This window comes from Emys orbicularis, chromosome 1 (genome assembly GCF_028017835.1).
Source record: "Emys orbicularis isolate rEmyOrb1 chromosome 1, rEmyOrb1.hap1, whole genome shotgun sequence".
NCBI classification, from domain to species: Eukaryota; Metazoa; Chordata; order Testudines; family Emydidae; genus Emys; species Emys orbicularis.
Window position 1 is genome coordinate 265,508,413 of NC_088683.1, and position 20,461 is coordinate 265,528,873.

The 20,461-nt window shown below is 39.8% G+C and overlaps 1 protein-coding gene across 1 annotated transcript in view; it reads right to left on the reverse strand.

The window, feature by feature from the left end:
• Positions 1-20,123, reverse strand: part of ERCC5 (ERCC excision repair 5, endonuclease) — a 47,561-nt gene extending 27,438 nt beyond the window's left edge. Inside the window, exons 1-10 of the mRNA XM_065409027.1 lie at positions 20,065-20,123; positions 19,115-19,162; positions 18,259-18,379; positions 16,493-16,668; positions 10,443-10,558; positions 10,269-10,361; positions 9,310-9,370; positions 6,399-6,542; positions 4,381-4,588; positions 2,428-3,393 (exon numbers count right to left, since the gene is read on the reverse strand). Coding sequence (XP_065265099.1) covers positions 2,428-3,393; positions 4,381-4,588; positions 6,399-6,542; positions 9,310-9,370; positions 10,269-10,361; positions 10,443-10,558; positions 16,493-16,668; positions 18,259-18,346 — 1,852 coding nt within the window. The 5' untranslated portion in view covers positions 18,347-18,379; positions 19,115-19,162; positions 20,065-20,123. The remainder of the gene's footprint in view (positions 1-2,427; positions 3,394-4,380; positions 4,589-6,398; positions 6,543-9,309; positions 9,371-10,268; positions 10,362-10,442; positions 10,559-16,492; positions 16,669-18,258; positions 18,380-19,114; positions 19,163-20,064) is intronic.
• Between the last annotated feature and the right edge of the window lie 338 nt (positions 20,124-20,461).

Consider the following 20,461-nt stretch of genomic DNA (forward strand, 5'->3'; position numbering starts at 1 on the left):
CTCTGCTTTAATATAGGGTTTTTTGCCATTTAATTGAATCATTGGTCAAAATGTTAAGATATCAATTGACAGCTGACATATATTGTTAGTCAGTTTTTTGCTCCCAGAGGATCAGAGAAAGTTTTATATTAAAATTGGAGGAAATCAGTTACTTATCAAGAGAAGATGTATTTATAGGTTGCCAGATTTATTGAGAAAACACAACTAAAAATAGAACCTCAAATTTGAGGTTCTAATCCAAAATCAGACTTGGATATGGGACAGAAGTGTTCTTCCCTGCCAAATTAAGTTATTACGGAGCCTAAGATCGGTTATTTCTATATAAGGAGACAAAAGGGCTTATGGACACTGGTCTCTTTTCCCAGGGACTAAGATGATCATGTCAAACCATTGGACGATCTCAATCTTAGAAAAAAAATCTTATTTGCCAGAACTCAGGCAAATCCCAGATCACCCAGTTAACAGTTTATACCATATACTTTTAAAAATGAATATAACATTTGGATACCTAAATACATTTTGTTATTCAAATGACTACTTAACTCTTGCAGCATCACAACCAAATGCAAAGGATGGTCTGGGTATTATTCTTTATACAGAACACTTTTATATGAACAGTTCTGTCGTGCCTACTGTGCTTTGCTACATTGCTGTTGCTGGGTTTTTGTAAAGAAAAATTTCCAAATAATTAATTTCTCTTTGACAATCAGAAAGACTGAATACTGCTGGAATATTAAGCATAGTATTGGAAAGTTCTTCTGATTTATAAACCAGTATCAAAACAAGACAAATTTAGGAATGATCTCTGAAATGAGGCTCATCATAATTAGAGCAACTGTCAGTCCCTCTTCAAGAAAATATTGATTTGTGACAGAGGATAAGAAATCATCATTTTAATCAAATACTCTCATTTCAAATTCACAATCCAATAAAATTACTTCTCCCTACAATTAAAGTATAAAAAAAATTCCATATTAAAAACTGCTTTGTATTTTAAAAAAAAAAAAAAAAAAAAAAAAAAGGAAGCACTTCTTCCTATCTACAAGAGATTATATATTTAATTGTCAATAAGGCCAAATTTAAAAAAAGTCATACATAAGAGATGTTTTAAAAATACAGCTTTGTCTCTATTAGAAGAGGTAAATGCAAGGGTCATGTCAGTAGATTGTAAACTCTTCAGGAAGGGAATCTTGTCTTCCCGTGTATCTGTTTTGCTCAACAACTTTATTAATGATCTGGATGATGGGATGAATTGCACCCTCAGCAAGTTCGCAGATGACACTAAGCTGGGGGAAGAGGTAGATACGCTGAAAGGTAGGGGTAGGGTCCAGAGTGACCTAGACAAATTGGAGGATTGGGCCAAAAGAAATCTGATGAGGTTCAATAAGGACAAGTGCAGAGTCCAGCACTTAGGAAGGAAGAATCCCATGCACAGCTACAGGCTGGGGACTGACTGACTAAGCAGAAGTTCTGCAGAAAAGGACCTGGGGATCACAGTGGATGAGAAGCTGGATGAGTCAGCAGTGTGCCCTTGTTGCCAAGAAGGCCAATGGCATATTGAGCTATATTAGTAGGAACATTGCCAGCAGATCGAGGGAAGTGATTATTCCCCTCTATTCAGCACTGGTGAGGCCACACCTGGAATATTGCGTCCAGTTTTGGTCCCCCCACTACAGAAGGGATGTGGACAAATTGGAGAGAGTCCAGCAGAGGGCAACAAAAATGATTAAGGGGCTGGAGCACATGACTTATGAGGAGTGGCTGAGGGAACTGGGGTTATTTAGTCTGCAGAAGAGAAGAGTGAGGGATAGCAGCCTTCAACTACGCCTCTACCCCGATATAACGCTGTCCTCGGGAACCAAAAAATCTTACCGTGTTATAGGTCAAACCGCGTTATATCAAACTTGCTTTGATCCGCTGTAGTGCGCAGCCCAACCCCCCTGGAGCGCTGCTTTACCGCGTTATATCCGAATTCGTGTTATATCAGGTCACGTTATACGGGGTAGAGGTGTACCTGAAGGGGGGTTCCAAAGAGGATGGAGCTAGGCTGTTCTCAGTGGTGGCAGATGACAGAACAAGAAGCAATGGTCTCAAGTTGCAGTGGGGAAGGTCTAGGTTGGATATTAGGAAACACTATTTCACTAGAAGGGTGGTGAAGCACTGGAATGGGTTACGTAGGGAGGTGGTGGAATCTCCATCCTTAGAGGTTTTTAAGGCCCGGCTTGACAAAGCCCTGGCTGGGATGGTTTAGTTGGTTTTGGTCCTACTTTGAGCAGGGGATTGGAAGAGACCTCAGGAGATCATCTAGTCCAACGCTAATATTCTATAATTCTATGTTCAGCAATTAGCACAATCGGGCTCTAATCCTGATTGGGGCCTTGGCTACCACAATCAAATATGTAAAAAAAACCAGCATGCTGCACATACCATCTGAATCACTCTCTTCAGACTGTGATTTCCTTTGCACTCTTGCCTCATTAGGATTTGCTATTTCTGGAGTGACTGAAAGTGAATGCTGTAGCTCAGAAGTATTCTTTTCCGCTTTTGATAAAACACACTCTACATTTTCAGATTCCCCGTTGTTGGAAATTTCTGTAGTTTCTGAGTGAATCAGGGCTACTGAAGTGGTCTTTGTTTTGGAACTTATTGGTTTCTGCATGCAAATATTCATATTTTCTTGCAGAGAACTTGAGTCCATTTTTGCAGTGTAATCTTGTTCGTCTTCTGTCTCTTCTTTATCTAGTCTAATGATTTCAACGGAGTCGTCATTTTTAACACAAGGTGTGCACACACCTTTAGGTACAGGGATTAGAAAAAAATCTGACTGACTTTTTTGGTCTGATTCACCATCTTGCATAAGGACTGTGTTTGTTGAAAGAATTGTAGGTAAAAGTAGCGGGTCTTTTCCATCCTTAATTTTAGGAACCTCATCTTCCTCATCTGAACTACTAATAAGATCCTTCACCCCTGACATCTCCATTCGTGTTCTATCAGCACTAGTGGTAATAACTGCTCTGACATCATCATCACCACCACCACTTAGAGCTTGCTGAACAGCCTGTAGTGTTCTTGGTGATACATTGCCTTCAACTATACCGGGGCAGAGAGGGGCTTGGTCCAAATTCAGCTGCCTTTTATCTTCATCCTCTGGCTCCTCTTCTGAGCTGCTTTCTAACATAGCTGCCTGTATAGCAAGCAAAGTTCTGGGAGAAGGAGGTGCTCCAACTGCATTGCTAGCCTTCTCTGTCTTTAACTTTTCAGGTGAAGGTGGTTTGGTACTAGCATTCATTTCATTATGTATTTTATCAGGTATATTATATTTAGGTCCTGTGGAAGAATGCCCAACTGAAAGAGTTTCTAAGTGTGTACTGGTGGCTTCCTTTACTTGAATACCTGAAAAAGAAAAAGACTGCTAAGTTTCTTCATACATAACTGTTTATATATTCTTTTTCTGCTATAACGAATTGGATTTAAAATCATAAGAAGTTGGTGGTTGATAACCAAGTCTTTTATTACTCTATTTCTCTGCAATTTAATAATTAAGCTTAGTGTTATAGTTCATCATACTGAAAGTATCAACTACGGTAAACTCTTATCCGGCACTTGACCAACCGGCAAGCTCTATAAACTGGCATTTCTGATCTGCACTGAAAGTCTGGTTTATAGTGTGGTTGGTGCAGAGCCGGCAGGGGGCTGTGGCATGGGAGGAGATACAGGGCATGCTCTGGGAGAGAGTTTAGGTCCGGGAGGGAGCTTGGGGCAGGGGGTTGGAGCACGGGAGGGGCTCAGGATGCCGGATGGAGGGGGCGCTCACCTCCGGCGAATCCCCATCCCTGCTGTTGCTGGAGGAGGCGTGGCCAGGCAGCTCTACAGGCATGCTGCCTCCATCCCCGAGCGCTGACTCCGCGGCTCCCAGACCATTGGCCAGGAACCTCAGCCAATGGGAGCTGCGGGAGGGTGGAGCCTGCAGACAGAGGCAGCATGCCTGCTTGCAAAGCTACCTGGCTGCGCCTCCGGCAGGAGCAGCAGGGACGGGGAGCTGCTTGCGGGGAGCCGCCGGAGCTGAGCACCCCCTCATCTGGCACCCTGAGCCCCCTCCCAAGCCCCCTCCCAGATCCAAACTCCCTTCCAGAGCCCATGCTTCGCAGCCCCTCTCACGCCCCTGCCCCACATCCCAAACCCCTCCCTCTGAGTTAACCAGCATTTTTAATTTACTGGCACCCCCCATTCCCCCAGTATGCTGGTTAAAAAAGATTTCACTGTATATGTTTCTGTACAGGAAACTCAGATTTCTCAGCAGTATATTCAAGACAGACAGCAATACAGAGTGCCCAAACCCAGTGAGAAATGTCAGGAAGTAAAGAGATAACATTACAATACCTTTTATCAGAATGTAGTGAGAAGTATCTTCAGAGACTACCCTCTTGCTTTCCACTTCTTTCATGAAGCCCCCCTCATTTTCATATTGGGTTTGGATATGGCCTGAGTCCTGCTGACTCATCTCTTTTTCCACATCTTCTATGTATCGATTGAGGTTGTTTTTTTTAAGCAAACCCTTAAGTTGGTATTGTGAGAAGTCATTGGACTCCTTAAACAAACAAACAAACAAACAAACAAACAAAAGCTTAAAATTAAACATGAAATGAGCCAAAATCTATTTAAATAAAATGCAATTGCTGAATTTTTGAGGCAAATGTATTCATTGGGCTCTGGAGGAAAGGGCTGTGTTACCAAAAAAATAAAATAAAAAAATTCTCTACATCTCATCACTTTCAGACACAGGACATTTTTCTGTTACTGACTGCAATGTCACAAGGGACTAACATATTAACACAGGATAAAAATAGGTTAATTATTATGACAGACTGATAATATTCTGTAATATCCTGAACCTTATGGAATGAAGATATAGTTTAACTTATTTAATAAAGTTTATCAATTTAGAGGTAACACCTTTGGTGTACACTCTATTAAAAATGCAATTGTGTATGTGTTACTGTGACACTGCAAATACCTTCTCTCATGGGGGGTGAAGTCCTAATGTACTTCCTCTATTATGAGCTCCCCTGGAGATGATAGATAGATTAGATAGATTAGATAGATTAGATAGATTAGATAGATTAGATAGATTAGATAGATTAGATAGATTAGATAGATTAGATAACTTCCAACTGGATTCTCCAGGGACCAACTGTCAAAGAAAGGGTGTTTGGATTAAAAACCCTGGTTTTAAACCCCCTGATCCATATAGGGCCCTGATTCTTAGGATAGGGTTCCAAGGGCTGGGCCTGCCAGAATCCAGGTTAGGGTTGCAGTTAATTCTGGTAAGCTTAATCACATGTGTATAGGTTCTTTTTGTTTTTTATTATGTTTTATCTTAAGAATAAAATAGACTTGCACAGGATGTGCTATAGGATAATATAACTGTTGACAATCACTCTGTTATCAGTCTCTGAAGAGAAACCAAGCAGATGTCTTTAGGCAACCTGTCAGTGCTGGGAAATAGACAGTGGACTGTGCAGCTTGGGAATACCATGGTCAGAAGGGAGAGAGATGCAGGTCTCCCCCCAGAAAGGTAACAGCTGGAAGCAGTTAGTGGGTGCCCTTGCTGTACCACTGAAGGGAAATATAGATGGAGCTGCCCTGGAACTGTGACATTGTTTAATGCTATTATTTTAAATATGCTTAGGAACATTGTTTAAATTCACTGATACCTCTCTTACGTGACCAGCAAAAATTGATCATTTAAAAGAGATGGTCCATAACTCAAGAGCAAATAAAATTATAATGGAACCCACATTGGGGTGATTTAAATGTGGTTGCCTATTACGACGCCTATCCTGGCAGGTTTCAATGCCAGCTGCCATCTAAACAGTCCTATTAAGCTTTAAAATATAGTTGTGGTCTCAAAATATGATTCTGAAAATGGCACTGCAGGGTTCCTGTTGTCTCTTAATGACTTTTTACCCATTTGCTTAATTTACAAATAAAAAAAAAAAAATATTTCCCAACTTCCAGCTCTGCATGCAACTTGGGATCTGGAAGTGAAGTTGTTTTCTTTCTACCTGACTTATCATAAATAATAAGATTCACTAAGTTCCAATTACAGAATAATTCCGGTGGTGATGCCTGAGCCACAATGCAAGAATGGGCAAATTATAAAGCAATCTTGGCTCCGCAATTCTAACAGAAGTCAGAAACTAAAACTCTGAATACATATAGAAAGCAAGTTTGTTGAGAACCATTACCCTGACATTTTTGTGCAGTCACTTTTCTGACATAGCACCGGGAGTTAGGATTTCTTGATGTGAGATACCAATGCAGTCTTCATTGGCAATAATGGCAGCAGTTTCTATCCTACTGGCTTTAAAAAAGCTGATGGATTTTTTAAATTTTACCTCTGGCATTGTCTCAAATAATGTTCTTCGTCGCTTTGTAAACTCCTTTATGTCTGTTAGGATTTCATGTTTCACTTCTGGAGGCAGACTGCTGAAGTCTTCTGATTCAATGTCTACAGAATGAGGATTGTCAAAGAATTCTTCCTGTAAGAAATGAAAGAACTTACAAACACTGATTTCATATAACCAAGGCAACGAACATACATAGAGTCACTTATAACCAAATGGAAACTCAAATATTCAGTATTTAGTCTCTCAAAGCAGAAGTTAGTACAACAAGGCTTTTATTTAGGGCTGTCAAGAGGTGAAAAACAATCATGCAGTTAAAAGCATTAATCGTGCAATTAATCGCATTGTTAAACAATAATGGAATACATGTATACATTTTCAAATATATGGATTTAAATTACAACACAGAATACAAAGTGTACAGTGCTCACTTTATATTTATTTTTATTACAAATATATGCACTGTAAAAAACAAAAGAAATAGTATTTTTCAATTCACCTAACACAAGGACTGTAATGCAATCTATATCATGAAAGTTGAACTTACAAATGTAGAATTATGTACAAAAAAAACCCCTGCATTCAAAAATAAAACAATAAAATATGAATCTTTAGTGCCTCTGACACGTAAATATCTTGTGACACAGGCTACAACAGTGCCATGTGAATGCTTGTTCTCACTTTCAAGTGACATTGTAATTAAGAAGTAGGCAGCATTATCTCCCATAAATGTAAACAAACTTGTTTCTCTTAGCGATTGTCTGAACAAAAAATAGGACTGAGTAGACTTGTAGGCTCTAGAGTTTTACCTTGTTTTGTTTTTGAATGCAGTTATGTAACAAAAAAAAAAACACTACATTTGTAAGTTGCACTTTCATGATCAAGAGATTGCACTACAGTACTTGTATGAGGTGAATTGAAAAATGCTATTTCTTTTATCATTTTGACAGTGCAAATATTTGTAATAAAAATATAAAGTGAGCACTGCACGGTTTGTATTCTATGTTGTAATTGAAATGGATGCATTTGAAAATGTAGAAAACCTCTACAAATATTTAATAAATTTCAATTGGTATTCTATTGTTTAACAGTGCGATTAATCACGATTAATTTTTTTGAGTCAATTGCCTGAGTTAACTGATTAATCGACAGCCCTACTTTTATTTCATCTATATGGTACCACACCAGGAAGGGAAACTTAGTTGTTGCCCTAACAAAGCCAAATATTGAAACTGCCAAATTATATAGATGAAGTATTAGGGGAAATTTACTTCTGAGTCAAAGAACAGGTTTCCTATAACAAGCTCATCGTATATTTGGCATGAATCACATCATCCAGTCTTACAGGTACAGTGATTCTGATTTTCATGCCTTTCAGAAGGATCTGCTTTCTCCTTTTGCAGGCAAACTACTTCAAAATGGTATGTATTTTGTGAAAGAGATTATCAGATTATCTTTGATTATTGCATAAAAGCAAACTTTTAATAAATGCTGACATTCACAAAAGCATGTTGCTCAGATAAAGTCATTCTTTTTCTTTCATCCTTTCCCAGATCAGCCTACCAAAAGGGAGATGAAAGGAAGCATGGAATCTACTTGTGAAAACTCAAAGATTACAAGTGTTTCAATATCAATGTAGGTATGTATGAATGTGTGCATGACTGTTGAATAAATTACAGTGTATGTCCAGATATTTATATTTTTTAAAAAGAGCAACATTTTCAAGCCCTACTAAAAGAAACCATTCATCTCTTTTCTCTTCACAAGTCCAGGAAATGTCATTTGAAACGTTTACCTATCCTGAAAGTATTTTTATTGCTGTGCCATGGTGTTTCTAACCCTAGCAGGTCACAAAACATAGACCTTTAAAACATGGTTGTAACCTAGGATTTTTTTAAAATAAATAGCTATATTACTGAAAATTAAATACATAGAATTTGAATAGTTGCACAAAGTCTCAATGAGCATTAATATTATCAAAGATTTTAGGTAGCACCAACAACAGAAATGACACTTTAGAAAGAGTTCCCAATTCTGCAATTGGAACCCTGCCAGGTGGACACTTGCACACGCGGAGCCACACTGCATATGGATGCAAGAACCTGACTGACCACATCTGACTGCATGATCAGGGCCATAAATAAAAACATTATCTGCCTTACAGTCTAAATAAGACAAGACTAGCACACCCAGATAGACAAAACAGAGCAAAAGTGAGGGTTTAGAATTATTCAATGAAATGAAGAAGGGAAGAAGAAATGCTTGAAGAGAGTGAGCGTGCTGAAAGAGTTCCAGTTGTAGGGATAGCATTTGTTGCAGGGACAAAGACAAAAGTTGGAATGAGAGCCAAAGGGAGGAGCAGAGACAACAGGAGTGGGACAAACAAAGGGACATAATGATAAAAGAAAAGGCCCAATTGAGTTAAAGTTTTTGAAATGAATAAATTGTGAATTTTGTCAGGAGGGACTCCCAACATCCTCTCATACTTTATTGAGAGAAAGAACGACTGAAAAGGTACATATATTAATTTCTTCTAAAAAGTTTTCTGTGATGTTTTACATAGTTAACTTAGAGTAACAAAAACGTATTTTTTCTCTGAATGGTCCAATATTTCATGAATCACCACCTTAGAAAGAAATACTATAAAACACTGGAAAATTGAGTCTCCAGCTCTCCACCAGGAGGCAGCACTAATTTCTATATTTTGAGATTAGCAAGATCTCAGAAATTTTAGAAGTTATTGGTCCCTTAGGCAGGCAATCCTATTTTGACACCAGGAATTAAGTGTGGTACATCTACACACCCCAACCAGTATATTTGTTGGTTCTTCTTGTTAATATTATCCATTTGAAGTGAGTGATTGAAAAATTTCACAATTACAAAGATATTCAAATGCAATTACCTGCAATATTTTTTTTTGGCTCATTCTCTCTTCCCACTCTTTTTCATCCTCGTCTTCTGAACTAAAATTACAAAAGTAAGCAAGGTGGACAAAAAGGAAGCTGTAGGGTTTTTTAAACAAATGTACCAATAAAGTTTTTTATAATAAGCAAAATAGAATTAACTTACTGCTTGCTTATGAACAGGAAAACTAAGAAACTAACTAATCTGTAATGTATAATTAAAAAAAGATACAAGCTAGCAGAAAAGATGGAGAGGAATTGGATGGGATACAACGATCATCACTAAAGCCATGATTGGAAGTCACGGATTCCGTGACTTCCAGAGACCTCCGTGACATTGGGGCACCGTAGCAGACCAGCCACCGCCAGCAGCAGGGCCCTCCAAGCTGCCCAGCCGCCATGACCTGTCCATGACTTTTACTAGAAGTAACCATGACAAAAATCGAAGCCTTAAATCACCACTACTGGGTAACGAGATACTCAGTCACGTCTGAACCAGGTCAGTTGTGACAGTTATTTGGAGGCCTCATTCTGATTCTTAGCACAGAAATAGCTACATTAAAAAATTAACAACATAAAAGGTACCCCTGCTGGTTACTCTGATCAGAAAAGGGGCCAACTGAATAGGCCCTGAAACTGATCTAGCCCTCTCATCTTCAGAAGTCACTTCAGATCAGGGTGGAGGCACAAGTACAGGTTGGTGCAGGAAAGCTTGCTCTACCAGTCACTTCCCTATAGATACAACAGAAGGCTTCTGGCTCCAGGGCTATCAACCCCGCCTCTTTCATGAAAACAAAGTTAACTTAAAATAAATAGCAGCAAGTAAATACAGTTTGCATCCCATGGAGGAACACTCTAGGACAAAGTAGATTTATCAACAATCTCAAAAACAGCATTAAAAACTATCAATATGGATTTTAACATCTCAGACTGAGCTACTTGTCTTAGCATTGCTTACCTCTTTTTTTCTTCCTCTTGTAAAGAAGACAATACATACATATCATCAATTTCTTCTCTTCGAACTTGTGAAATGCTGGGCAGGGTTTCATTGCTTAAGAAAAAATTGGAAGAATTATTAATATCTAAGCAAAAACTGCCACAAACAAGAGGAAAATAATACTTTTGCCCTTGCCTTTTGCCTGTTAAAGCCGTTTTGATAGCCTGTCTTTTCAGGAAAGTTTTCAAGAGTTTTTCAGTAGTTTTCTTAGAGTCACTGACTGCCAATTCTTTTCTTTGTCTTCGTTTAGCCTGCGAACATGAAATGAGTAACATCAGATTTCACTAAAAGGATATTTCTTGTTAACGGAAGATATTTTTCAAATGACTTACTCTTATAATAAGTTGTAAATTGAGACACTGTAGGGACAGATTTTTTTTTTTTTTTATAAAAAAGAATGGTTCTCATATTAATGGACATGAGCTTTCCATATCATGCCTGCATAAATATCAGAAACTAGATCATTATCTATAAGAGAGCCCAATCCTGCAATCTTTCCTCATTGACTTCCAGTTTTAAAATTGGTATTTTGGAAGCTGCTAGACTTTTCCTCCTCCCCCATGGTTATCACAAATCTGCTATGATCATATACATACATCTGGAACCTACAGCATCTCAGAAGGGTTTTTCCTGGGTTTTGAAAAGGTTTTTTTAAGATTTCCTGCTTTCTAAGAAAAAAGAGAAGCAAATCACATAATAGTATCACATTTCCTTGTTTAAATTAATCAGAATTAAATACAAGTTCTTTGAAAAAAATTAACTTTAGTACTAATCATTTTATAAAAAACAGAACAGTTTCCTAATAATATGGAGATATACCTATCTCATAGAACTGGAAAGGACCCTGAAAGGTCATTGAGTCCAACCCCCTGCCTTCACTACCAGGATTAAGTACTGATTTTGCCCCAGATTCCTAAGTGGCCCCCTCAAGGATTGAACTCTCAACCCTGGGTTTAGCAGGCCAATGCTCAAACCGCCAAGCTACACTTCAGAAGAAATATTGCAGGACATGGCAAGCATTGTTCCCTGTGAGAGATGTGCTGGAATGAGTAAAATAATTCCTCACCCCAATCAAATAAGTTCCAATCTTTATAGGGCTTTCCCCCCACCCCCATAATTGCAAAGGTATTAAAACAGGAAAGGATTATGAAATGAAAGTCATCCACTACTAAACTGGGTTAGCCCAGGTTCATTATATAGGTACTTGTGAAATTATAACTGACTTCTAATACGTAGTGTACTTCACTTAAACAATTGAGAAGAATGGTGGATTCTTGTCATGCTCAATGTCTGAATTTTTTTTTTTTTAAATAACCTTGTAAACTGCACAGTTAGTCTGCACACTTCCCTGCCACTGCTATCTTCATTCTTCCTCTCCTACTTCCTCTTTTCACACAGACTTCTTGTGTCTTGTCTTAATTTAGGGTTCAGTCCTGCAACTGATTCTTTGCAGACAACCCCCTCTACTAGGCCCCATTAACTTCAATCTCCAGAGGTATCCCCATTAAATTAATGGAGACCCCATGCAGGGACAAGGTCCATCACACAATGTCAGTTGCCTGGTCAGAGGCCACTGATTTGACCCGCACAGTACCTAGCACAAAGGACCCCCAAACTTGTGGGACACAATCATTCCGGAGTACAAAATATATCGGAAGGACAGAACAGGTTGTGCAGGGGGGTAGTGGCACTATATGTGAAAGAAAATGTAGACTCAAAAGAAGTAAAAATCTTAAGTGAATCCACATGTTCCATAGAATCTCTATGGATAGTATATTCATGCTCTAATAAGAATAGAACATTAGGGATTTATTATCGACCACCTAACCAGGACAGTGATAGTGATGATGAAATGCTAAGGGAAATTAGAGAGGCTATCAAAATTAAGAACTCAATAATAGTGGGGGATTTCAATTATCCCCATATTGACTGGGAACATGTCACCTCAGGACGAAATGCAGAGACAAAATTTCTTGATACTTTAAATGACTGCTTCTTGGAGCAGCTAGTACAGGAACCCACAAGGAGAAAGGCAACTCTCGATTTAGTCCTGAGTGGAGCACAGGATCTGGTCCAAGAGGTGACTATAACAGGACCACTTGGAAATAGTGACCATAATATAATAACATTTAACATCCCTGTGGTGGGAAGAACATCTCAACAGCCCAGCACTGTGGCATTTAATTTCAAAAAGGGGAACTATGCAGAAATGAGAGGGTTAGTTAAACAGAAATTAAAAGGTACAGTGACTAAAGTGAAATCCCTGCAAGCTGCATGGACGCTTTTTAAAGACACCATAATAGAGGCCCAACTTCAATGTATACCCCAAATTAAGAAACACACAGTAAAGGAACTAAAAAAGAGCCACCGTGGCTTAACAATCATGTAAAAGAAGCAGTGAGAGGTAAAAAGGCATCTTTTAAAACGTGGAAGTCAAATCCTAGTGAGGTAAATAGAAAGGAGCATAAACACTGCCCAATTAAGTGTAAAAATGTAATAAGAAAAGCCAAAGAGGAGTTTGAAGAACGGCTAGCCAAAAACTCAAAAGGTAATAACAAAATGTTTTTTATGTACATCAAAAGCAGGAAGCCTGCTAAACAACCAGTGGGGCCCCTGGACGATCGAGATACAAAAGGAGCACTTAAAGACGATAAAGTCATTGCGGAGAAACTAAATGGATCCTTTCATAGATTCATAGATTCTAGGACTGGAAGGGACCTCGAGAGGTCATCGAGTCCAGTCCCCTGCCCGCATGGCAGGACCAAATACTGTCTAGACCATCCCTGATAGACATTTATCTAACCTACTCTTAAATAGCTCCAGAGATGGAGATTCTACAACCTCCCTAGGCAATTTATTCCAGTGTTTAACCACCCTGACAGTTAGGAACTTTTTCCTAATGTCCAACCTAGACCTCCCTTGCTGCAGTTTAAGCCCATTGCTTCTTGTTCTATCCTCAGAGGCTAAGGTGAACAAGTTTTCTCCCTCCTCCTTATGACACCCTTTTAGATACCTGAAAACTGCTATCATGTCCCCTCTCAGTCTTCTCTTTTCCAAACTAAACAAACCCAATTCTTTCAGCCTTCCTTCATAGGTCATGTTCTCAAGACCTTTAATCATTCTTGTTGCTCTTCTCTGGACCCTTTCCAATTTCTCCACATCTTTCTTGAAATGCGGTGCCCGGAACTGGACACAATGCTCCAGCTGAGGCCTAACCAGAGCAGAGTAGAGCAGAAGAATGACTTCTCGTGTCTTGCTCACAACACACCTGTTAATACATCCCAGAATCATGTTTGCTTTTTTTGCAACAGCATCACACTGTTGACTCATATTTAGCTTGTGGTCCACTATAACCCCTAGATCCCTTTCTGCCGTACTCCTTCCTAGACAGTCTCTTCCCATTCTGTATGTGTGAAACTGATTTTTTCTTCCTAAGTGGAGCACTTTGCATTTGTCTTTGTTAAACTGCATCCTGTTTACCTCAGACCATTTCTCCAATTTGTCCAGATCATTTTGAATTATGACCCTGTCCTCCAAAGCAGTTGCAATCCCTCCCAGTTTGGTATCATCCGCAAACTTAATAAGCGTACTTTCTATGCCAATATCTAAGTCGTTAATGAAGATATTGAACAGAGCCGGTCCCAAAACAGACCCCTGCGGAACCCCACTCGTTATGCCTTTCCAGCAGGATTGGGAACCATTAATAACAACTGAGTACGGTTATCCAGCCAGTTATGCACCCACCTTATAGTAGCCCCATCTAAATTGTATTTGCCTAGTTTGTCGATAAGAATATCATGCGAGACCGTATCAAATGCCTTACTAAAGTCTAGATATACCACATCCACAGCTTCTCCCCTATCCACAAGAAAGTACGCTTTGCTTCAGTCTTCACGGCTGAGGATGTTAGGGAGATTCCCAAACCTGAGCCGGCTTTTGAAGATGACAAATCTGAGAAACCTTCACAGATTGAAGCGTCACTAGAGGAGGTTTTGGAATTAATTGATAGCATTCACCAGATGGCATTCACCCAAGAGTTCTGAAAGAACTCAAATGTGAAGTTGCGGAACTATTAACTAGGGTTTGTAACCTGTCCTTTAAATCGGCTTCTGTACCCAATGACTGGAAGATAGCTAATGTAACGCCAATATTTAAACAGGGCTCTAGAGGTGATCCCAGCAATTACAGACCGGTAAGTAGAACGTCAGTACCGGGCAAATTAGTTGAAACAATAGTAAAGAATAAAATTGTCAGACACATAGAAGAACATAAATTGTTGGGCAAAAGTCAACATGGTTTCTGTAAAGGGAAATCGTGTCTTACTAATCTATTAGAGTTCTTTGAAAGGGTCAACAAACATGTGGACAAGGGGGATCCAGTGGACACAGTGTACTTAGATTTCCAGAAAGCCTTTGACAAGGTCCCTCACCAAAGGCTCTTACGTAAATTACGTTGTCATGGGATAAAAGGGAAGGTCCTTTAATGGATTGAGAACTGGTTAAAAGACATGGAACAAAGGGTAGAAATAAATGGTAAATTCTCAGAATGGAGAGGGGTAACTAGTGGCGTTCCCCAAGGGTCAGTCCTAGGACCAATTCTATTCAACTTATTCATAAATGATCTAGAGAAAGGGGTAAAAAGTGAGGTGGCAAAGTTTGCAGATGATACTAAACTGCTCAAGATAGTTAAGACCAAAGCAGACTGTGAAGAACTTCAAAAAGATCTCACAAAACTAAGTGATTGGGCAACAAAATGGCAAATGAAATGTAATGTGGATAAATGTAAAGTAATGCACATTGGAAAAAATAACCCCAAGTATACATACAATATGATGGGGGCTAATTTAGCTACAACGAATCAGGAAAAAGATCTTGGAGTCATCGTGGATAGTTCTCTGAAGACGTCCACGCAGCGTGCAGAGGCGGTCAAAAAAGCAAACAGGATGTTAGGAATCATTAAAAAGGGGATAGAAAAAAAAAGATGGAGAATATCTTATTGCCCTTATATAAGCTGATGGTACGCCCACATCTTGAATACTGCGTACAGATGTGGTCACCTCATCTCAAAAAAGATATACTGGCACTAGAAAAGGTTCAGAGAAGGGCAACTAAAATGATTAGGGGTTTGGAACGGGTCCCATATGAGGAGAGATTAAAGAGGCTAAGACTTTTCAGCTTGGAAAAGAGGAGACTAAGGGGGGATATGATAGAGTGATGTGGAGAAAGTAGATAAGGAAAAGTTATTTACTTATTCCCATAATATAAGAACTAGAGGTCACCAAATGAAATTAATGGGCAGCAGGTTTAAAACAAATAAAAGGAAGTTCTTCTTCACACAGCGCACAGTCAACTTGTGGAACTCCTTGCCTGAGGAGGTTGTGAAGGCTAGGACTATAACAGCGTTTAAAAGAGAACTGGATAAATTCATTGAGGTTAAGTCCATTAATGGCTATTAGCCAGGATGGGTAAGGAATGGTGTCCCTAGCCTCTGTTTGTCAGAGGGTGGAGATGGATGGCAGGAGAGAGATCACTTTATCATTACCTGTTAGGTTCACTCCCTCTGGGGCACCTGGCATTGGCCACTGTCGGTAGACAGGATACTGGGCTAGATGGACCTTTGGTCTGACCCACTACGGCCGTTCTTATGTTATGTTCTCATGTAAACTTAATGAGATTTCTGCACACTTCTGTACAAACCACAGCAGTGATTCACCATGTAAATTATCTTTGTAAATTTGAGATGAAAATGTATCAAACTTACCAACCCAGGCACAAAATCGACTTGCTCGCCATTTAGTTTATCATCAAAAATCATTGTGGTAATTATAGATTTTACTCACCCATTTAAAGATACACATGCCCAGAAACTAGAATTTTTGAGATTGGTTTAAATATGTCAATTCCCTTGCATGAGCACAGTAATTAAACATTATAATCTGATTTTTAGACTAGAATTATGCATATGTTCATGCAGAAACAATGTATAAGAGGAGCCTTTGTTTTTGCACTTACTGTTGCTGATTTAAGGCTCATTCCTGCTCTTACTGACATTAGTGGCAGAATTGCCATTCACTACAAAGATGCAGGACTGGGCAACTACTCTATAAACTTTCCTACTGATAAATCTCCATCTTATTTAGCACCAGAAGGAACATAACATAAAATTACTCAAAAAAAAATACGAACCAAAGTTTGCCTCTTTAGTAGTGGTGCCTCCCCATCAAAAACGAAGACGGGCCGGATTCGAAAAAATAACAACTTGCAGAGTCGATGGAACAAAGTGAGTAGGTGAGCATTTTGTATGGTGTTACCATAACGGTCCCTTGCTCCTTTTACCGCTTGATTCAACCAAATGCTAATATCTTGAAGGACAGTTAAGAGAAAAAAAATGTCTAGTCTTACAAGCACATTTCATAATGTTAAGCATGCAATGAACAAGCTATATTAAATTTATTTAGGTCTAAATCTTGTCTACTGTTCCAAGCCCAAGTAGCTAGGTTTGTATACAAGAAGCCGGTTGATCCTCCAATGAACAGTGAAAATGGGAGAGGAAAGAATTCTTAACACCATACCCAAGCCAAAGAGCAGCAGTGGAGTCACTCTGCAACCAATACAACAACCCTCATTGCTCCTGTAAGTGAATGAATTGTAATAGCTTCCCAGTTTTCATCCATGTTAACAAGATGATTTGAACTGATTTTTCCTAACCCAGAAGATAGGCATTAGTTTCCCCTTTTTTGTATTCTAGTTCAAATGACTGTCAGTACTGCAGACATCAGATGAGCTTATGAAATACAGACTCCTATAAACTTGTCATTTGTTTGTGTAAGGAATCTAGAACAATAAAGGCACAAGTTTAATTATTGTTTGTTCTTATTTATCATCCCTTGATTCCTACATTTTTACTAGTAATCCTTGAAGTCAAACCATGAAGATAACTAAGATTAGTGGTAGTTTCAATGCCATATATGGGATAATAAAAATAATACACACAGAATTTTGGCAAGGGTTCATTTTTGTTCCAAAAAAAAAAAATAATAATAATATATATCTCTATATCTATATCTATCTATATACATATACACACACACACACCCCTTCATTTTCTAAAGAGGTGTCCTATGCATGCTCTGATAAATTTTCAGCCAGTATATCTGTCCTAAGCAAAACTGTTACAGAATCCCACTCCCTTTGGCCCCATTTAGAGTGCTGAAACAAATATGCTTTGCAACCATGCGTTGACGCTCAGATGAGGAGTGTGGTATAAGTGGTTTATATAGCATTTATCTATTTATTTTTTAAAAAACTCAGCCATATCCAAACTAAGTTATACTGGTTTGGCCAGCCAGATAGGCCAGACCATGCCATGTTATAAATGAGTTTTTAAAAAAAAACCTAGCCTATGTCTCTTCCTGAGATAATGCAGGGTTTTGAAATTCCTCTCTGTACCATTTGGCTAAACTGCAGCGTAACTCATTTCAGTCTGAACCATGACTTTAATATAGAGACTTAGAATGTGTCTTTGATAACACTGAAAAGCCTTTTATTAACAGACTGCACTTTAATGTGTAGAAAAACTTCAGGAACAGAGCTAGGGTCAATCAGATGCAGCATTCCACCTCATCCTCTTTTGGCATGAGCCAAAGGTGAAACCCTACATACAGAATGAATTCAGTCCCTTTCAGCTTTGCACACCCTTTACTGGGACATTTCCTTCTACATTTGTGCGTAAGATATAAAGACCAAACTGGTTAAAGCACTCCTTGCCACTTGATCTTTCCAATCATAAGATTTCATCTGTCAAACTCACAGGGTCTATACCTGTACCACGCCTAGTCCTAGCGGATTGTTTTGGTAAGGTCTATTCAGGATATTTCTGCATCTTTTCACAATGGGACAGATGGACCAGCATGTTTCAGCAACAGTAGGTCAACTCAAGGTTTTAAGGATACCAACAGCAAGAATTTTTCCTTCCAAAGTTTCTGGGTTGATAGGTCTTCCAGAGCATTCAAGCAGTTTCCAAAGTCCTTGAACTCCCATTGTTCTTCCTTACTTACTTTGATGAAAAAGAATCTATGAGGAAAAGTTGTAAATATTTACTTTATGGTGCAAAGAACCTTGTTTATGAAAACAAAAGGTTTGTTATTAATCCAACATTTATAAACAGCAAAAAGTGTGTTTAGAAGACCCTGCTGTACAGTACTGTGTTAAATGTAAACTACTACAAAAATAAAGGGAAAGTTAAAAAGTTTTGACAAGGTAAAGAAACTGTTTTTGTGCTTGTTTCGTTTAAATTAAAATGGTTAAAAGCAGCATTTTTCTTTTGCACAGTAAAGGTTCAAAGCGGTATTAAGTCAAAGTTCAGTTGTAACCTTTTGAAAGAACAACCATAAAGTTTTGTTCAGAGTTATGAACATTTCAGAGTTACGAACAACCTCCATTCCCGAGGTGTTCGTAACTCTGAGGTTCTAATGTATATACAAATTATTAGCATAAACCATAATCTTGAGTCTATGTTCAATACTGCCCTGAGCAGCGTTGGAAGTGAGGCATGGAGCTGAACAAAACTTGGCAGTTCTGGCTGGTGAGGATGCTCACTTGAGGGTGGCTGGTGGATAGCTGGGTACCAATGGAGGAATCTAAGTAGGAAGCTAGGTGGGTGGATGTTGGGGATGCTGAAAAACGAATGATACTGGGGATTTGGGGACCAAGGGTGCTGATGGTCATGGGGAGCAAGGGATACTGTAGCTAGGTGGGAGCCTGGTGTGGGGAACCGCTGGGAAGCTAGGGGCCAGTATTAGGCCTCACCTTATCTGCTGCTGTTGCACTTCCTCCTCCAGCTGCTCATTCCTGGCCCTGGTCAAACAGAAGGAACAGCAAAAAAGGTGGCAATTAACTGCTAGTGACTAGTCCACAGGCACCTCTAGTGACCAAAATACAAAACTGCAGTCGAATGCCTGTTGCCTTCCCACTGCTCACCTAGGCAAATGACATTTCAGGTAAGATGTGGGAATGCACGACATAGCTGTCAAAAGCATGACTGCAACATGAAAACATGACGCTTCATAGCCCTGTCTTTTATATATAGCAAGGGAGCTCCACCTCCAGTACTTCCAGTTCTCAACTACAGCAGTATTGCACAAGGTGAGAGGTGATCTCTCACAGCAGAAAAAGTGCAGGCCATAAGCAGGCAGTGCAGATCTCAAAGCACTGGCAGCAGCTCACTGTGAAATACAAGTAAACTGCTGTAAATTGTACCGGATGCAATTTCCCAATGGAGTTAAGATACAGCCCCAAATAAAGCATAGTGCACTCATCTGTTAGGTACTTATATGGAGCCACTACTATAGCATCTAGCACCTCACAATCTTGGCTGGTGACAATTCGTTTGAATTCTGGACCATCCTTCCTCTGTTGGCGATGACAAAACATGAATCATTGTTGTAAAGTCTGCACTAAAGAGAAAAACATGCAGCGTTTTGGCCAACTTGAAATAGAAAAGAAAAAAGAAAGGTGAACGCTGGTTCTCCACTTTAACAGAGCATCAGCAAAACACTGCAATGTTTGGTGGAGTATTTATTTGATCAAAGTTCTCATCTCCTCCTCCCACCCACGATCTTTTGATCTTGTTTGTTTATAAAACAAGAATTTGAGCTAAATCTGACCTGACCATTTCCTTTTAGTCTTTTTAAAGATAACAAGAGGTGCAACAACAAAAACCCACCGGCCCTTGAAAGTCTAATTGCTACTGTACAGACCTCCTAATAGGGGAATCCCGGCTCTGCCACAGCGACTGACGGGAGGTTACTATCCAGCCCCTCCCCCCCGGCTACTCTGGTCTCGCTGCCGCCCCCGGGCCCGGCTCTGCCCCCAGCAGGGGGGAGCGGCTGCCGCGGCCTGGCCTGGCCGCAGGGAGGGTCGGTTCCGAGCCGCCGCGGCTCGGCTCAGGCTCAGCACACACCGGCCTACCCGCCCCACCCCCACTTATACAGCGGCACCATCGCCCCACCCTGCAGCGCCGGGCCGGGCCGGTTACCGCCGAGCCGGTTCCTTCTCCCCCGCGGAACGGGCCGAGCCCCGGCCCCGCAGCAGCCCAGCCTCGCCCGCCGATCGCTGTAGGGAGCATGCGCGGGCGCGGGACATGCTGGGAGTTGT